The 15,759-nt window shown below is 42.5% G+C and overlaps 1 protein-coding gene across 1 annotated transcript in view; it reads left to right on the forward strand.

Moving 5' to 3' along the window:
• The window catches only part of pcloa (piccolo presynaptic cytomatrix protein a), a 568,528-nt gene that overhangs the window by 500,845 nt on the left and 51,924 nt on the right, over window positions 1–15,759 (forward strand). The window contains exon 23 of the mRNA XM_043713231.1: window positions 318–447. Coding sequence (XP_043569166.1) covers window positions 318–447 — 130 coding nt within the window. The remainder of the gene's footprint in view (window positions 1–317; window positions 448–15,759) is intronic.

Raw genomic sequence — 15,759 nt, forward strand, 5'->3', positions numbered from 1 at the left:
AGCACCGCCTTCCTAACCTGCAATCTTCTTCCTGATCTCGCCGCCCCCACCCCACTCTTGCCTATCACCCTCACCTTGACCTTCTTCCACCTATCGCATTTCCAACGCCCCTCCCCCAAGTCCCTCCTCCCTACCTTTTATCTTAGCCTGCTGGGCACACTTTCCTCATTCCTGAAGAAGGGCTTATGCCCGAAACATCGATTCTCCTGTTCCTTGGATGCTGCCTGACCTACTGCGCTTTTCCAGCAACACATTTTCAGCTCAGAATGGTGAATTATTCTATTTTGAGCTAATCCATTGTTCTACTCTCTTTGTAGCAAAGTCCACCAGTCACAGGAGTACTGAATCTTCTATTTCCACTGCCTCATCCATCAGCAGTGTTGGGAGTGGCTACAGTGAAGGCAGCACACCAGGAGGGGAATACGGTGTGTTCACTGCCCCACAAATGTAAGTTAATTAAATAATGTGTTAAATTACAAGAGTTTTACTATTTCATAATGAGATGTTTGATATCTTCACTGAATGATACTGACTACTGAGTACATCACAAATGACAAGTATAATGGCATATATGGGAGACAGTGCTTTAGCGGTAATGTCACTGGATTTATAATCTAGAGATCCAGGTAAATACTTCTGCATGAATTTGAATCCCACTGCTGTAGATGATGAAATTTTAGTTCAATTAATAAATCTGGAATTAAAAGGTGATCATTAAACCATTGTCGTTAAAATCTATCTGCTTCACGGGAAAGGAAATTCTGTACTGTTTACCTGATCTGGCCAATTTGTGACTCCAAGTCTACAGTAATGTGATTGACTCATAAATATCTTCTAAAATTGCCATGCAAAATGTTCACTTGTATCTAAGCACTTCAAAGTCTGATAAAAGAAGGACAACCAGATAGGCCACTGGGCAGTGATGAAGACACTAGAAACAAAAGCAGCACACACAGTCCTGTTAATGTAGTTTGTCCTCCTGAGTAACATTTGGGAGTTTGTAACAAAATTGGGAGACATGTCACTTAACAAGTTGACATAGTCTTTCTATCAGAATCCTGCTTTACAGACAATTTCCCAAACATAAATATCAATGTTCCTTAGATGGCAGCACAGTGGTATACAGTCAAGAGGGAATTGCCTTGGAAGTTCACAACATTGACTTCGGACCCCAGGAATTCACGTGGCTTCAGGTGATTACCATCTACCATTTGCCCTTAGCTGATGAAACAGTGCTCCTCTATGTTCCATATCACCTGGATGATGCATCAAATGTGGCAAGGGCTTAGAATATAGTCAAGATGGGGGACTTAAATATTCAGTTGCACCATTACTGACTCAGCTGGCCAAGTCCTAAAGAACATAATGGTTAAGCTGAGTTTGCTGAAAGAGGCAAGCAACCAGCATGAGTGCTTTGAAGATTTATAAATCATTATTATGAAAAGCTATTTGCTTGTACAAAGCTTGAACATTTCTAGAAGAAGATGCATTTTATCAAAACTTTTTGTTTTATACTCATCAGGATAGTTCACAAGAATAACAATTTTAAGGGACAAATCAACATTTATATTGTAAGAGAGAACAGTGCTGATTCATTAGTCAGTAGCCTTTTCATTGTTAGAAACATTTCCTTGGGAAATTCACCAGTTATTAACGGATGACGGTTAAGTGCCAGGCTTTGTTTCAACCTGATAGATTGGCTCTTATTGGTTAAGGCCTTGGCCTGAGAAATAAAACAGCAAATGGCTGTCACCAATTTTGTTGAGTTGAAACAGAATTAAAGCCTGTTCATGTTTTTATATCTGCAAAGAACAAGTTACATTCCAGTGCATGCAAGTGCACCACAGTGTGAGTCCAACTACAACCATAGATTGGTTGTCAGCATAATTTTTCACACGCTCAGGATTATGCAGCAAATGCTGTCCAATTGCTGAATGCTGGATACAGTGTTGTGCATTTTTTTAAACATAGCTTGGTTGGCTGTCATACTAAATTTCATATACCACATTATTTGTTTGTATGATAGGCAGAACTGTGATGAAAGGAGTATTATAAATATATTTACCTTTGACCTTGGATTATTGAATTTGAATTCATGGCATATGGGTTTTGTGTGTGTTTATAAGAGTTTAATGATTAACTTATAAGTATTTCTGTAGCCAGAGTGAAATTAAAAGTTATGCATGAGCCTACAGTTTAAAATGTCAGGGATTGACCATTTCTTTTGATTAGGGGGATCACCCATAGTTTGGATAAAACATTGGGACAATTTTTTTTGTTTCAATTCTGCAAGGCTTTGACTGGATGTAAAAAGGAATTGCTCCAGAGAAAAGGAATCACTCAGAAATGTTAGCAAAATGCTAAAGTTGATGTAATGAGTTAGTAGATGTTCCATACTATTTCCATTTGCTCCATTTAACCATTAGTGTTTGGTTAAAACTCTGAAAAGATTATTTGAATCTGAGAAAATTTAAGCTCAGTTGTATGAAGGCTCCAGGAAGAGGTTAGCAAACTCTGAGGTCTGAGGTTGAAGCCATAGTTAAATTGAGACCTATAGGAATGATAGTGAAGGCAGGTCTCTCTGGTCTGAGTATAGTAAAGAGGTGCTTTTGGGATTAATAGGATTATAGTGGGCGGCACGGTGGCACAGTGGTTAGCACTGCTGCCTCACAGCGCCAGAGACCCGGGTTCAATTCCCGCCTCAGACGACTGACTGTGTGGAGTTTGCACGTTCTCCCCGTGTCTGCGTGGGTTTCCTCCGGGTGCTCCGGTTTCCTCCCACAGTCCAAAGATGTGCAGGTCAGGTGAATTGGCCAGGCTAAATTGCCCGTAGTGTTAGGTAAGGTGTAAATGTAGGGGTATGGGTGGGTTGCGCTTCGGCGGGGCGGTGTGGACTTGTTGGGCCGAAGGGCCTGTTTCCACACTATAAGTAATCTAATCAAAAATAATTTTGCTGTGTATTTTGAAATCTTTAGATGTATGTTCTATTTAAATAATTTGGTTTATTCTATTTTATCTTCCATGTTTTGCATGATAACTATCTGTTTTATTGTTAAAACCAATCTGCAGTATTGCGTGCTTAGGTTTCAGTGAGAGACCACCTCTTTGAAACCCAGAAAGAAACAAAATACAATCTATTCAGCGAGCTATCAGTCTGGAATCTGACGAGTTCGGTAATATCATCTGAGATCATAACAATTATGTCAAATGTGGAATTTTTGAACTTGCTGGGTTTCAGAGGTATCTGGTTATGTGGTGGTTCCAGACATAAAGCAGTTCTCTTGTGGTGAAGTTTATTGCATGGAATTTGAATATGGTTTTGAACATTGCTAAGACTTTTCAGGTCGTGCAAGATATAACAGTTCCTTGCTTGAAATTTTGACAACTAAAATGACAAGGTAGAAGTAAAAGCAGGATATTATAAAGAACAAAGAAGTAAACAAGAAAAGAGAACATAAAACATAGAATGTTTCAGCGCAGTACAGGCCCTTTCACCCTCGAGGTTGCGCCAACCTGTGAAACCAATCTGAAGCCCATCTAACCTACACTATTACATTTTTGTCAGAAGTACAGCACAGCAACAGGCCCTTCGGCCCTCCAAACCTGTGCCAATCATCATGCCCTATCTAAACGACAAGAAATTCCTCCCTTGTTCAGTCCATATCACTCTATTACCTCCCTATTCATGTAACCATCGAGATTTATCTTAAATGTTGCCAATGTGCCTGCTTCCACCACCTCTTCTGGCAGTGTGTTCCAGGCTCCTACCACTCTCTGTGTGAAATACTTCTCTTGCACATCTCCCTTAAACTTTCCCTCTCTCACCTGTGCCCCCTTGTATTTGAAACTTCAACCCTGCGAAAAAGTCTCTACCTATCCACTCTATCTGTACCTCTCATAATTTTGTCACCCTCTATCAGATCTCCTCTCAGCTGTTGTCTTTCCAGTGAAAACAATCCTAGTCTTTTTAACCTTTCCTCACAGTCATTGCCCGCGAGACCAGACAACATCCTGGGAATCTTCTCTGTATTCTCTTCAAAGCTTCCACATCCTTCTGGTAGTGTTGCAACTAAAACTACACACAATACTCCAAATGTAGCCTCACAAGGGTTTTTAAATAGCTGCAACATGATTTGCCAACTCTTGTACTCCATGCCCGAACCGATGAAGGCAAGCATGTCATCTGCCTTCTTAATCACCTTGGCCACCTGGGTTGCCACTTTTAGGGAACTGTGAACCTGCATGCCCAGATCCATCTGTATGTTAATATTCCCAAGAGTTCTGCCATTTACAGTATAATTCACACCAAAATTTGATCGTCCGAAATACATCACTTCACATTCGTCTGGATTAAACGCCATCTGCCATTTCTATGTCCAGGTCACCAATCTATCTATATCCTTTCACAATTGTCGGCACTATCAGCAACTCCACCAATCTTCATGTCATCCACAAGCTTACTAATCAGACCACCCATATTTTTCTCCATATCATTTATAGATAACACAAGCAACAAGGACCTAAGACTGATCCCTGTGGAACACCATTAGTTACCGGTCTCCATTCCGAAAAACATCCTTTCACCACTACCCTCTGTCTTCTCTATCCATCTAGCCAGTCCACCCTGAATTCCATGTAATTTTAGCTTTTCTGCCTTACTAAAATCCATATAGACAACATTCACAGTCCTTCCATAGTCAATTATCTACAGTGGGGAGACAAGACGTCAACTCGCAGAACATTTCAGAGAACATCTCTGGGACACACACACCAAACAACCCCAACGCCCTGTGGCCAACCACTTCAACTCCCCCTTCCACTCCACCAAGGACATGCAAGTCCTGGGTTGCCTCCACCACCAAATCCTAGCCACTAGATGCCTGGAGGAAGAACACCTCATCATCTGCCTTGGGACCCTCCAACCAGACGGCATCAACGTCAATTTCATCAGTTTCCTCTTCTCCCCTCCCCCCACCTCATCCCAGATCCAACCCTCCAACTCGGCACCGCCCTCTTGAACTGTCCCACCTATCCATCTTCCTCCTCACCTATTCACTCGACCCTCCAATCTGACCTATCACCATCACCGCATACCTGCATCTATCTGTCACCTTCCCAGCTCCCTTCGCCCCAGCCCCCCCGGCTACTAACCCTCTAGAACCCTGTCTGATCTTTGCTTCCTCAACCTTCAGTAAGCTTCATTCTTCCTCTTGACTAGACGTTCCACATCTCTTATCATCCAAGGTTCCTTCACCCTACCATTCCTTCTTTGCCTCAGTGGGACAAACATATCCCACACTCGCAGCAAGTACTCCTTAAACAAACTCCATACTTTAGTTGTGCATTTGCCTGAGAATATCTTTTCCCAATTTATGCTCCACAGTTCCTGCTTAGAATCATAGAATTCCTACACTGTGGAAACAGGCCCTTTGGCCGAGCAAATCCACATATCCCTCCAAAGAGTATCCCATCCGGACGCATTCCCCTATTATTCTATATTTATCCATGACTAATGCACCTAACCTACACATCCCTGAACACTATGGGCAATTTAGCATAGCCAATTGACCTAACCTACACATCTTTGGCATTATAATAACATTGTAATGGTATTGTGCTAACATTGTAATTCCCCCTCCCAAATTAAATTTCTTTGCCATACCAACTGCTCCTATCTCTCTCCATGGCTATAGTAAAAGTCAGAGTTGTGATAATTATCATCAAAATGCTCTCCCAATGAGTGATCTGACAACTGACCTGGTTTGTTGCCAAGCACCAAATCCAATATGGTCTCCCCTGTAGTCAGCCTATCTATATACTGAGTCAGGAAACCTTCCTGGACACACCTGACAAAATCTGTTCAGATCATCATGATTTTGCTTTGCAAAACCATGTTGTCTCTGCTTGATTACCCCTTGAGTTTATCCAAGTGCCTTATCATATCATAAGAATAGCTTCTAAACTTTTCCCAATGAAATTGTTACACTGGCCTGTAGTTTCATCTCTCCATTGTTGAATAACGAACTACATTAACCACTGATCAATCTTCTGACCTGCCACCTATCTTTGCAGAGTCATAAGTCTTTTCTTTGAGTTTAATACTATCTTTGTTTAGTTAACCACAGATAGTGGGTCCATCCTTTAGAATTTTCCTTATTCATTGGAATGTATTGATTCTGTGCTTTTTGGAATATCCCTGCTACTGCATCTCTATGACTTATCCTTTGCCCTAAATTGTTATTTGCTCTTCACGAGCTCTGCTTTCATAATTGCCCTTGTTTAAATTCAAAACTGTCATCTTGGACCAACACTTCTCTTCTTGAAACCAAATGTAAAATGCAATCATATTATGGGTCACTGCTACACATAGGTACTTTCACTGTGAGATCAATAATTAATCCTATTTCATTGCTCAAAACTAGATTGAGTATAGCCTGCTCTCTGGTTTATCCCATAGCATGCTGGTGTCAGAAATTATACCTGAAAACATTTAATAAATTCCTCCTCTAGATAAAGGAACCTTGGATGACGAGAGCGGTGGAGCTTCTCGTCAAAAGGAAAAAGGTAGCTTACATAAGGTGGAGGAAGCAAGGGTCAAGCTCAGCTCTAGAGGATTACAGGCAGGCGAGGAAGGAGCTCAAAAATGGTCTGAGGAGAGCCAGGAGGGGGCACGAGAAAGGCTTGGCAGAATGGATTAGGGAGAACACAAAAGCATTTTACACTTATGTGAGGAATAAGAGAATGGTCAAAGAAAGAGTAGGGCCGATCAGGGATAGCATAGAGAATTTGCGTGTGGAGTCTGAGGAGGTAGGGGAAGCCCTAAATGAGATTTTTGCTTCTGTCTTTATGAACAAAACGAACTTCGTAGTGAATGAAACCTTTGAAGAGCAGGGGCGCATGCTGAAGTGGATAGAGATAGAGGAAGCTGATGTGCTGAAAATTTTGTCAAACATTAAGATTGACAAGTCGCCAGGCCCGGACCAGATTTGTCCTCGGCTGCTTTGGGAAACGAGAAATGCAATTACTTCGCCACTTGCGAAGATCTTTGCATCCTCGCTCTCCACTGGAGTCGTACCTGAGGATTGGAGAGAGGCAAAGGTATTTCCTCTCTTCAAGAAAGGAAATAGGGAAATCCCTGGAAATTAAAAAACAGTAAGTCTCACGTCTGTCGTCTGCAAGGTGTTAGGAGGGATAGGATTTATGACCATCTGGAAGAGCATGGCTTGATTAAATGCAGTCAACACGGCTTTGTGAGGGCAGGTCATGCCTTACAAACCTTATCGAGTTCTTTGAGGATGTGACTAGAAAGGTTGATGAGGGTCGAGCTGTGGATGTGGTGTATATGGACTTCAGCAAGGCATTTGATAAGGTTCCCTATGGTAGGCTCATTCAGAAGGTCAGGAGGAATGGGATACAGGGGAACTTAGCTGTCTGAATACAGAATTAGCTGGCCAAAAGAAGACAGCAAGTGGTAGTAGAAGGAAAATATTCTGCCTGGAGGTCTGTGGTGAGTGGTGTTCCACAGGGCTCTGTCCTTGGGCCTCTACTGTTTGTAATTTTTATTAATGACTTGGATGAGGGGATTGAAGGATGGGTCAGCAAGTTTGCAGATGATACAAAGGTGGAGGTGTCATTGACAGTATAGAGGGCTGTTGTAGGCTGCAGCAGGACATTGACAGGATGCAGAGATGGGCTGAGAGATGGCAGATGGAGTTCAACCTGGATAAATGCGAGGTGATGCATTTTGGAAGGTCAAATTTGAAAGCTGAGTACAGGATTAAGGATAAGATTCTTGTCAGTGTGGAGGAACAGAGGGATCTTGGGGTGCAGGTACATAGATCCCTTAAAATGGCCATGCAAGTGGACAGGGTTGTTAAGAAAGCATATGGTGTTTTGGCTTTCATTAACAGGGGTATATTGAGTTTAAGAGTCATGAGATCTTGTTGCAGCTCTATAAAACTTCGGTTAGGCCGCACTTGGATTACTGCGTCCAGTTCTGGTCGCCCTATTATAAGAAAGATGTGGATGCTTTGGAGAGGGTTCAGAGGAGGTTTACCAGGATGCTGCCTGGACTGGAGGGCTTATCTTATGAAGAGAGGTTGACTGAGCTCGTACTTTTTTCATTGGAGAAAAGGAGGAGGAGAGGGGACCTAATTGAGGTATACAAGATAATGAGAGTCATAGATAGAGTCGATAGCCAGAGACTATTTCCCAGGGCAGAAATGGCTAACACGAGGGGTCATAGTTTTAAGCTGGTTGGAGAAAAGTATAGAGGTGATGTCAGAGGAGGGTTCTTTACACAGAGAGTTGTGAGAGCATGGAATGCGTTGCCAGCAGCAGTTCTGGAAGCAGGGTCATTGGGGACATTTAAGAGACTACTGGACATGCATATGGTCACAGAAATTTGAGGGTGCATGCATGAGGATCAGTGGTCGGCACAACATCGTGGGCTGAAGGGCCTGTTCTGTGCTGTACTGTTCTATGTTCTATGTTCTATTACTTTTCTATATCTGTTTTAATCAGTCATGGCATAGAGCATCGGAACACGAAGGTAGAACATAGAACATAGAACATGACAACGCAGTACAGGCCCTTCTCCCTCGATGTTGTTCTGATCTGTGAAACCAATCTGAAGCCCATCTAATCTACACAATTCCATTTTCGTCCATATGTCTATCCAATGACAATTGAAATGCCCTTAAAGTTGGCGACACTACTACTGTTGCAGGCAGTGCGTTCCATGTCCCTACTACGCTCTGAGTAAAGACACTATCTCTGACATCTGTCCTATATCTATCACCCCTCAATTTAAAGCTATGCCCTCTTGTGCTAGCCATCACCATCTGAATTAAAATCTCTCACTGTCCACCCTATCTAATCTTCTGATTGTATGTCCCAATTAAGTCACCTTTCAACCTTCTTCTCAGAGGGATTGAGTTGAAGAGCCACAAGATTTTGTTGCAGCGCTACAAAATCCTGGTTCGACCACACTTGGAATATTGTGTCCAGTTCTGGTTGCCATTTTTTAGGAAAGGCTTTGGCGAGGGTGCAAAGGAGGTTTACCAGGATGCTGCCTGGACTGGAGGGCTTGTCTTACGAGAGAGGTTGACTGAGATCGGACTTTTCTCTCTGGAGAGAAGGAGGAAGAGAGGTGACCTGATCGAGGTATACAAGATAGTGAGAGGTATGGATAGAGTCAATAGCCAGAGATTTTTCCCCAGGCAGGATTGACTGCCACAAGCAGAAATAGTTTTAAGGTATTAGAAGGAAGGTACAGAGGAGATGTCAGAGGTAGTTTATTTATGCAGAGAGTTGTGAGCACACGGAATGCATTGCCAGCAGTGGTAGTGGAAGCAGAGTCATTGGAGACATTTAAGCAACTGTTGGACATATACATGAACTATAGTGAATTGAGGGGCATGTAGGTTAGATTATTTAATTTTAGATTAGGATTAATCCTCGGCACAAAATTGTGGGCTGAAAGATCTGTTCTGTGCTGTACTTGCCTATGTTCTATGTTCTATGTTTATGAGGCATAACCTACACTTCACAAAACTGTGTTGACTATCCCTAATCAACTTATTCCTTTCTAGGTGATTATAAATCCTATCTCTTACAACCTTTTCCAACATTTTATCCACAACTGAAGTAAGGCTCACTGGTCTATATTTACCAGGGTTGTCTCTACTCCCCTTCTTGAACAGGGGAACCACATTTACTATCCTTCAGTCTTCTGGCACTATTTCTGAAGACAATATCAATGTAAAGATCAAAGCCAAAGGCTCAGCAATCTCCTCCCTGGCTTCCCAAAGAATCCTAGGATAAATCCAATTTGGCCCGGGGGACTTAGCTATTTTTATCCTTTCCAGTATAGCTAATATCTCCTCATTGTGAATCTCAATCTCATCTAGTCTAGCAGCCTCTATTTCAGTATTCTTGCTAACATTGTCTTTTTCTAGCATGAATACTGATGAAAAATATCCATTTAACACTTACCCTATCTCATTTGACTTCTTGCACAACTTCCCACTACAATCCTTGATTGGCCCTAATCTTACTCTAGTTATTCTTTTATTCCTGATATGCCGATAGAAAGCCTTAGGTTTTCCTTTGATCTTATCTGCCAATGACTTCTCATGTGCCCTCCTGGCTCTTCTTAACTCTTTCTTTAGGTCTTTCCTGGCTAACCTGTAACTCTCAAGTGCCTTAACTGAGCCTTCACATCTCATCTTAATGTAAGCCTTCTTCTTCTTCTCAACAAGATATTCAGCTTGACTAGTAAACCATGGCTGCCGCGGTCGACAATTTCTTCCCTGCCTGACAGGTACATACTTACCAAGGACCTGCAGTAGCTGTTCCTTGAATAAGCTCCACATTTAAATTGTGCCCATCCCCTGCAGTTTCCTTCCACATCCTATATGCATTGTAAATCTTGCCTAATCACATCATAATTGCCTTTCCCCCAGCTATAACTGTTGCCTTGTAGTATATACCTATCTCTTTCTATCGCTAAAAGTAAATATAACTGAATTGTGGTCACTATCACCAAAGTGCTCACCTACTTCCAAGTCTAACACCTAGCCAAGTTTATTACCCAGTAGCAGATCTAATGTGGTCTCGCCCCTTGTTGGCCTGTCTACATACTGTGTTAGGAAACCCTCCTGCACACATTGGACAAAAACTGACCCATCTAATGTACTTGAACAATAGTATTCCTAGTCAATATTTGGAAAGTTAAAGACCCCATAACAACTACCCTGTTGCTATCATTCCTATCCAGAATCATCTTTGCTATCCTTTCCCCTACATCTCTGGAACTATTTGGAAGCCAATAGAAAACTCTCAACAGGGTGACCTCTCCTTTCCTGTTTCTGACCTCAGCCCATACTACCTCAGTAGAAGAGTCCTCAAGCGTCCTTTCTCCAGCTGTAAAACTGTCCTGAATTTTGGTCTCAAATCCCCAAGTCTCTTCCTACCTATGTCGTTGGTGCCTATGTGGACCATGACTTGAGGCTGCTCCCCCTCCCCCTCAAGGATCCCGAAAACACGATCAGAGACATCATGAACCCGGGCACCTGGGAGGCAACACACCAACCATGGGTCTCTCTCATTCCCACAGAACCTCCTATCTGTCCCCAATGATTAATGCTCTGCTCCTCTTCCCCCTTCCCTTCTGAGCAACAAGGACAGACTTTGTGACAGAAATTTGTGCCCCATTGCTTACCCCTGGTTAGTCGTCCACTCCAACAGTTTCCAAAACGATATACTTGCTGTTGAGGGGAACGGCCACAGAGATCCCTGCACTGCCTGCTGGTTCCCTTTTCGTCCCCTGACAGTAAACCATCTGCCTTCTTCTTTTACTTGAGATGTGAATACCTCTCTGTAACTCGTCTCAATAACTCCGTCCGCCTCCCCAATGATCTGATGTTCATCCAAACCCAGCTCCAGCTCCCTAACACAATTCTCGAAGGGCTGGAGTTGGGTGCACTTCCCACAGATGCAGTCAGCAGGGACACTGTGTTGACCCTTACCCCCCCCACATTCTGCTGGAGGGATGTTCAACTGCCCGAACCTCCATTTTAAATTCCCAATGAGACTACTGAAAACTAAAAAAATCTAGTTGACGAAATAAAAACCAATCTGGCGCACAGAATCTTTTTTGTTTTTTTGGTTCGAGGAGGAGGATGGGTGGAAGACACTACCTGAGTAGTGTTTCAGGTAAAAGCAACAACCCAAATGTAAAGCCTCATGTAGCCAGCAGTTCCGTTTCCGCTCCTGCTCAGCGTGCACTCCGCCTATACACGAGGTAAGTTTATATACTTTAAATTTACCTTTCCATCAGGCCTCTGGTCCTCATTGTCACTCCTCCCACTCCAACCGCCACCAAAAAATGCAGCAATTATAGAAGAATCTAGTGTTGGAGTTGTACAGAGCATTGGTTAGGCTAAAGCTGGAGTACTGTGTGCAGTTCTGGTCACCTCATTACGGAAGGTTGTAATAGACTGGAGGGGGTGGAAAACAGAGCATTTATCAGGTTGTTGCCTGTGTTGAAGCAATTGAGCTGCAAGGAAAGATGAGATAAGCTTGAATTGTTATCCTCAGAGTAGAGAAGGCTGAGGGGGACATGATTAAGGTGTATAAGATTATGAGGGGTATGGAGAGGTTGAGTAGGAGCAGCTGTTCTCCTTGGTTGAAGGATCAATCACGCGAGGGCATAGTTTAGGGTAAGGGGCAGGAGATTCAGAAGGGATTTGAGAAAAAATCTTTTCACTCAAAGGCTGGTGGGACTCTGGAATTAACTGCCTGGGAAGGTAGTGGATGCTGGAAACTCTTATTCCCTTTGACAAAATTGTATGAGGGATTGAAATATCATAGGATTCAAGGATATAGGACAAGTGGAGGAAACTGCTTCTATTACCTGGTGTTCTGAATTTAGGTCATCCCTCTTGTTCAGGGTCAGGCCAGACTTCCTCAAAATATTTTAAGAAGGTAGCCTAGACACTAGCGTTTTTAAAGGCTGATGTGGGTGGCTATTCTAGGAGTGATGCAGCTGGTTAAACCACTCAGAAATAAGCAAACACAATTTATTTATAGAGTCACAGGGTCCATTGAGACAGATCTTTGGCCCAAACTGGTCCATGCCAACCAAAATGTCCATCTATGCTAACCATATTTCCCTGCACTTGGATCATATCCTTCTCATCCTTTCCTATCCATGTATTTATCTAAATGCATTTTAAATGTTATTAATGTGCCTGCCTCAACAATTTCTGCTGGCAGCTCATTCTGAATACACACCACCCTCTGTGTAAAAAAGGTGCCCCTCAAGTTCCCTTTTCTTCTTTCTCCTCTAACCTTAAACTGAAGCCATCCAGTCTTTGATTCCCCAACCCTGGGAAAAAGACTGAGTGCATTCACCCTATCCATGCCTGTCGTGATCTTATACACTTCTATGAGATCCCACCTCAGTCTCCAGAAAAACGTCCTAGCTTGCCCTACCTCTCCCTATAACTCAGACTGTTGAGTCCGGGTAACATTGTTGTAAATTTCTTCAGCACTCTTTCCAATTTAAGAACATTCTTCCTACTGCAAAAAATTGAACACATTACTCGAAGTGCTGCCTCCCCTACGTCCTGTATTACTGTAACATAACTTCCCAACTTCTATACTCAAAGCCTTGACTAATGAAGGCCATTGTGCCAAAAGCTGTCTTCACTGCCCTGTCTACCTGTGACTCCACTTTCAGAGAACCATGCACCTGAACTCCAAGGTCCCTCTGTTCCACTCCACTCTTTAACGCTGTACCATTCACTATGAAACTCCTACCTTGATTTGACTTCCAAAATGCAAGATATCACACTCATCTATATTAAACTCTATTTGCCATTCCTTGGCCCACTTCCCCAGCTGATCAAAATCCTGCTGCAATTTCTGATAGCCTTCCTCACTGTCCACAATATTTTAGTATCATCTGAAAACTTACTAATCGTGCCTTGTACATTCTCATCCAAATCATTGATGTAGATATCAAACAGAAATAGATCCAGCACTGACCTCCAAGGCATTCCACTAGTCACAGAACTCCACACTGACAAACATCCTTCCACTATTACCTCCGCTTCCCACTATCAAGCCAATTGTGTATCTGATATACCCTCTGGATTCATTGCGATCTAACCTCCCAGAGCAGCCTATTATGTGGAACCTTATCAAAGACTTTACTGAAATCCACATAGACTATGTCTACTGCTCTGTCCTCGTCAGCCTTGCTGGTCACTTCATCAAAGAACTCTAACAAATTTCTGAGGCATGATCTCTCACTCACAAAACCATGCTGACTATTCCTAATCAATCCCTGTCTTTCCAAATGCATGTGTATCTTTCAGAATCTTCTCAAGTAACTTATCCACCAAGTAATTTAAACACTACAGTTGAAACACAAACAAAGGAAAGCAGAGTTTAGAATAACTTAACTATTCGTAAACCCAACTGACTCAACATAATAAACTAACCAATGAGCTATTTCAATTCCTGCAATATCTTGGAAAAACGTAAATTCAAACACAGGTTCATATAGGCAGGAGGCAACAACTTCTAAAGAGATTTCAGAGAAAAAAATCCAGTCAGGAACCATCTGCTGAAGCTTGGAACATTTCTGCACTGCAAGCAGCTTCTCACTGTTACAGCTAAACGAAACTAGAAAAAACCTGAACTGTGAAAACTGACTGCTCCCCTGCCATTGTTAAACTAGGATTTGGAGGAGCCAATAAAGTTGAAAATCTCACAACACCAGGTTATAGTCCAACAGGTTTATTTGAAAGTACAACCTTTCAGAGTACTGCTCCTTCATCAGGTAGCTAGTGGGACAGGATACATAGGACACAAAATTTATAGGTAAAAGATCGAAGTGTAATACAACTGATTAGATGTATTAGGCAAACCTAGATTGCTGTTAAATCTTTAATCCCAGAGAATGGGGTATAGGTTTCAATTGATTAATATGTAAATCCCAGAATTTCTTTCAAGTCACTACCCTGAGAGAACTTAAGGTTTTATCATTGTACAGAACTGTGATTATCCGGCATTCCAATATCCAAATTTTGGATTATCCGGCAAGATGGCAATGTCTCAATGCCCGGCTAAACTATGTTATCCGGCATTCGATTATCCGGAATTCAATTAACCAAACAAAATACTCCCCGCCTATGTACTTCAGATAATTGAGGTTCCTCTGTATTAAAAAAAGATGATATCTCAACTCAGACAATACATTAAAGATGTGAAGTTGGAGTCTGCCTGTGTCCATCCTAGAGTCAGACTGGTTTTATTTCCAAAGTAGGTATTTATAAAATGTCACATTGATTGACTGCCTACAGATTGTGTGTTTTTTAAACAATATGGAATGTATCTGCAAATACACATCTGCAAATGTAAATTGATCCCATAGATTTATACGTGTTTGTTATGTGTGGGTGGGGAGGGAAGAGAGAGAGTGAGAGTGTGTATCTGTGTGTCTGTGTGTGTGTCTGTGGGAGAGAAAATGAGTGTGAATGTATATGAAGGGATGAGAGATAGAGTGTGTGTATGTGTGGGAGAGGGAAAGAGCATGTGTGTGTGCTTGAGACAGCGTGTGCCCAAGTGTGATGGAGTGTATGCCTATGAGAGGGTGTGCATGTGTGTGTGTGTGTTTATGTGTGTGCGCACGCGTGTGTGAAAGTGTATATTGTAGTGGGGTTATCTGTAGTGTGACATGAACCCAAGTTCCAAGTTAAGGCCATTCTCATGGGTATCAAACGTGGCTATCAGCTTCTGCTCAGCAACTCTGTGTTGTTGCATATCCCAAAGACCACCTTGGAGGATGTTCACCCAAAGATCTAAGGCTGAGTGTCGCTGGTTGCTGAAGTGGGAGGGACAAGTCACAGGATAGTGACTTGAAAGAAATTCTGGGATTTACATATTGAAACCTGCATCCCCATTCTAGGTGTTTAAAGACTGAACAGCCATCTAGGTTTGTGTAATACATTGCATCAGTTAACATAGAAGAATACAGCGCAGTACAGGCCCTTTGGCCCTCGATGTTGCGCCGATCCAAGCCCACCTAACCTATACTAACCCACTATCCTCCATATACCTATCCAATGCCCGCTTAAATGCCCATAAAGAGGGAGAGTCCACCACTGCTACTGGCAGGGCATTCCATGAACTTACGACTCGCTGAGTGAAGAACCTACCCCTAACTACAGTCCTATATCTACCACC

Source organism: Chiloscyllium plagiosum, chromosome 23, assembly GCF_004010195.1.
Source record: "Chiloscyllium plagiosum isolate BGI_BamShark_2017 chromosome 23, ASM401019v2, whole genome shotgun sequence".
Lineage (NCBI taxonomy): Eukaryota > Metazoa > Chordata > Chondrichthyes > Orectolobiformes > Hemiscylliidae > Chiloscyllium > Chiloscyllium plagiosum.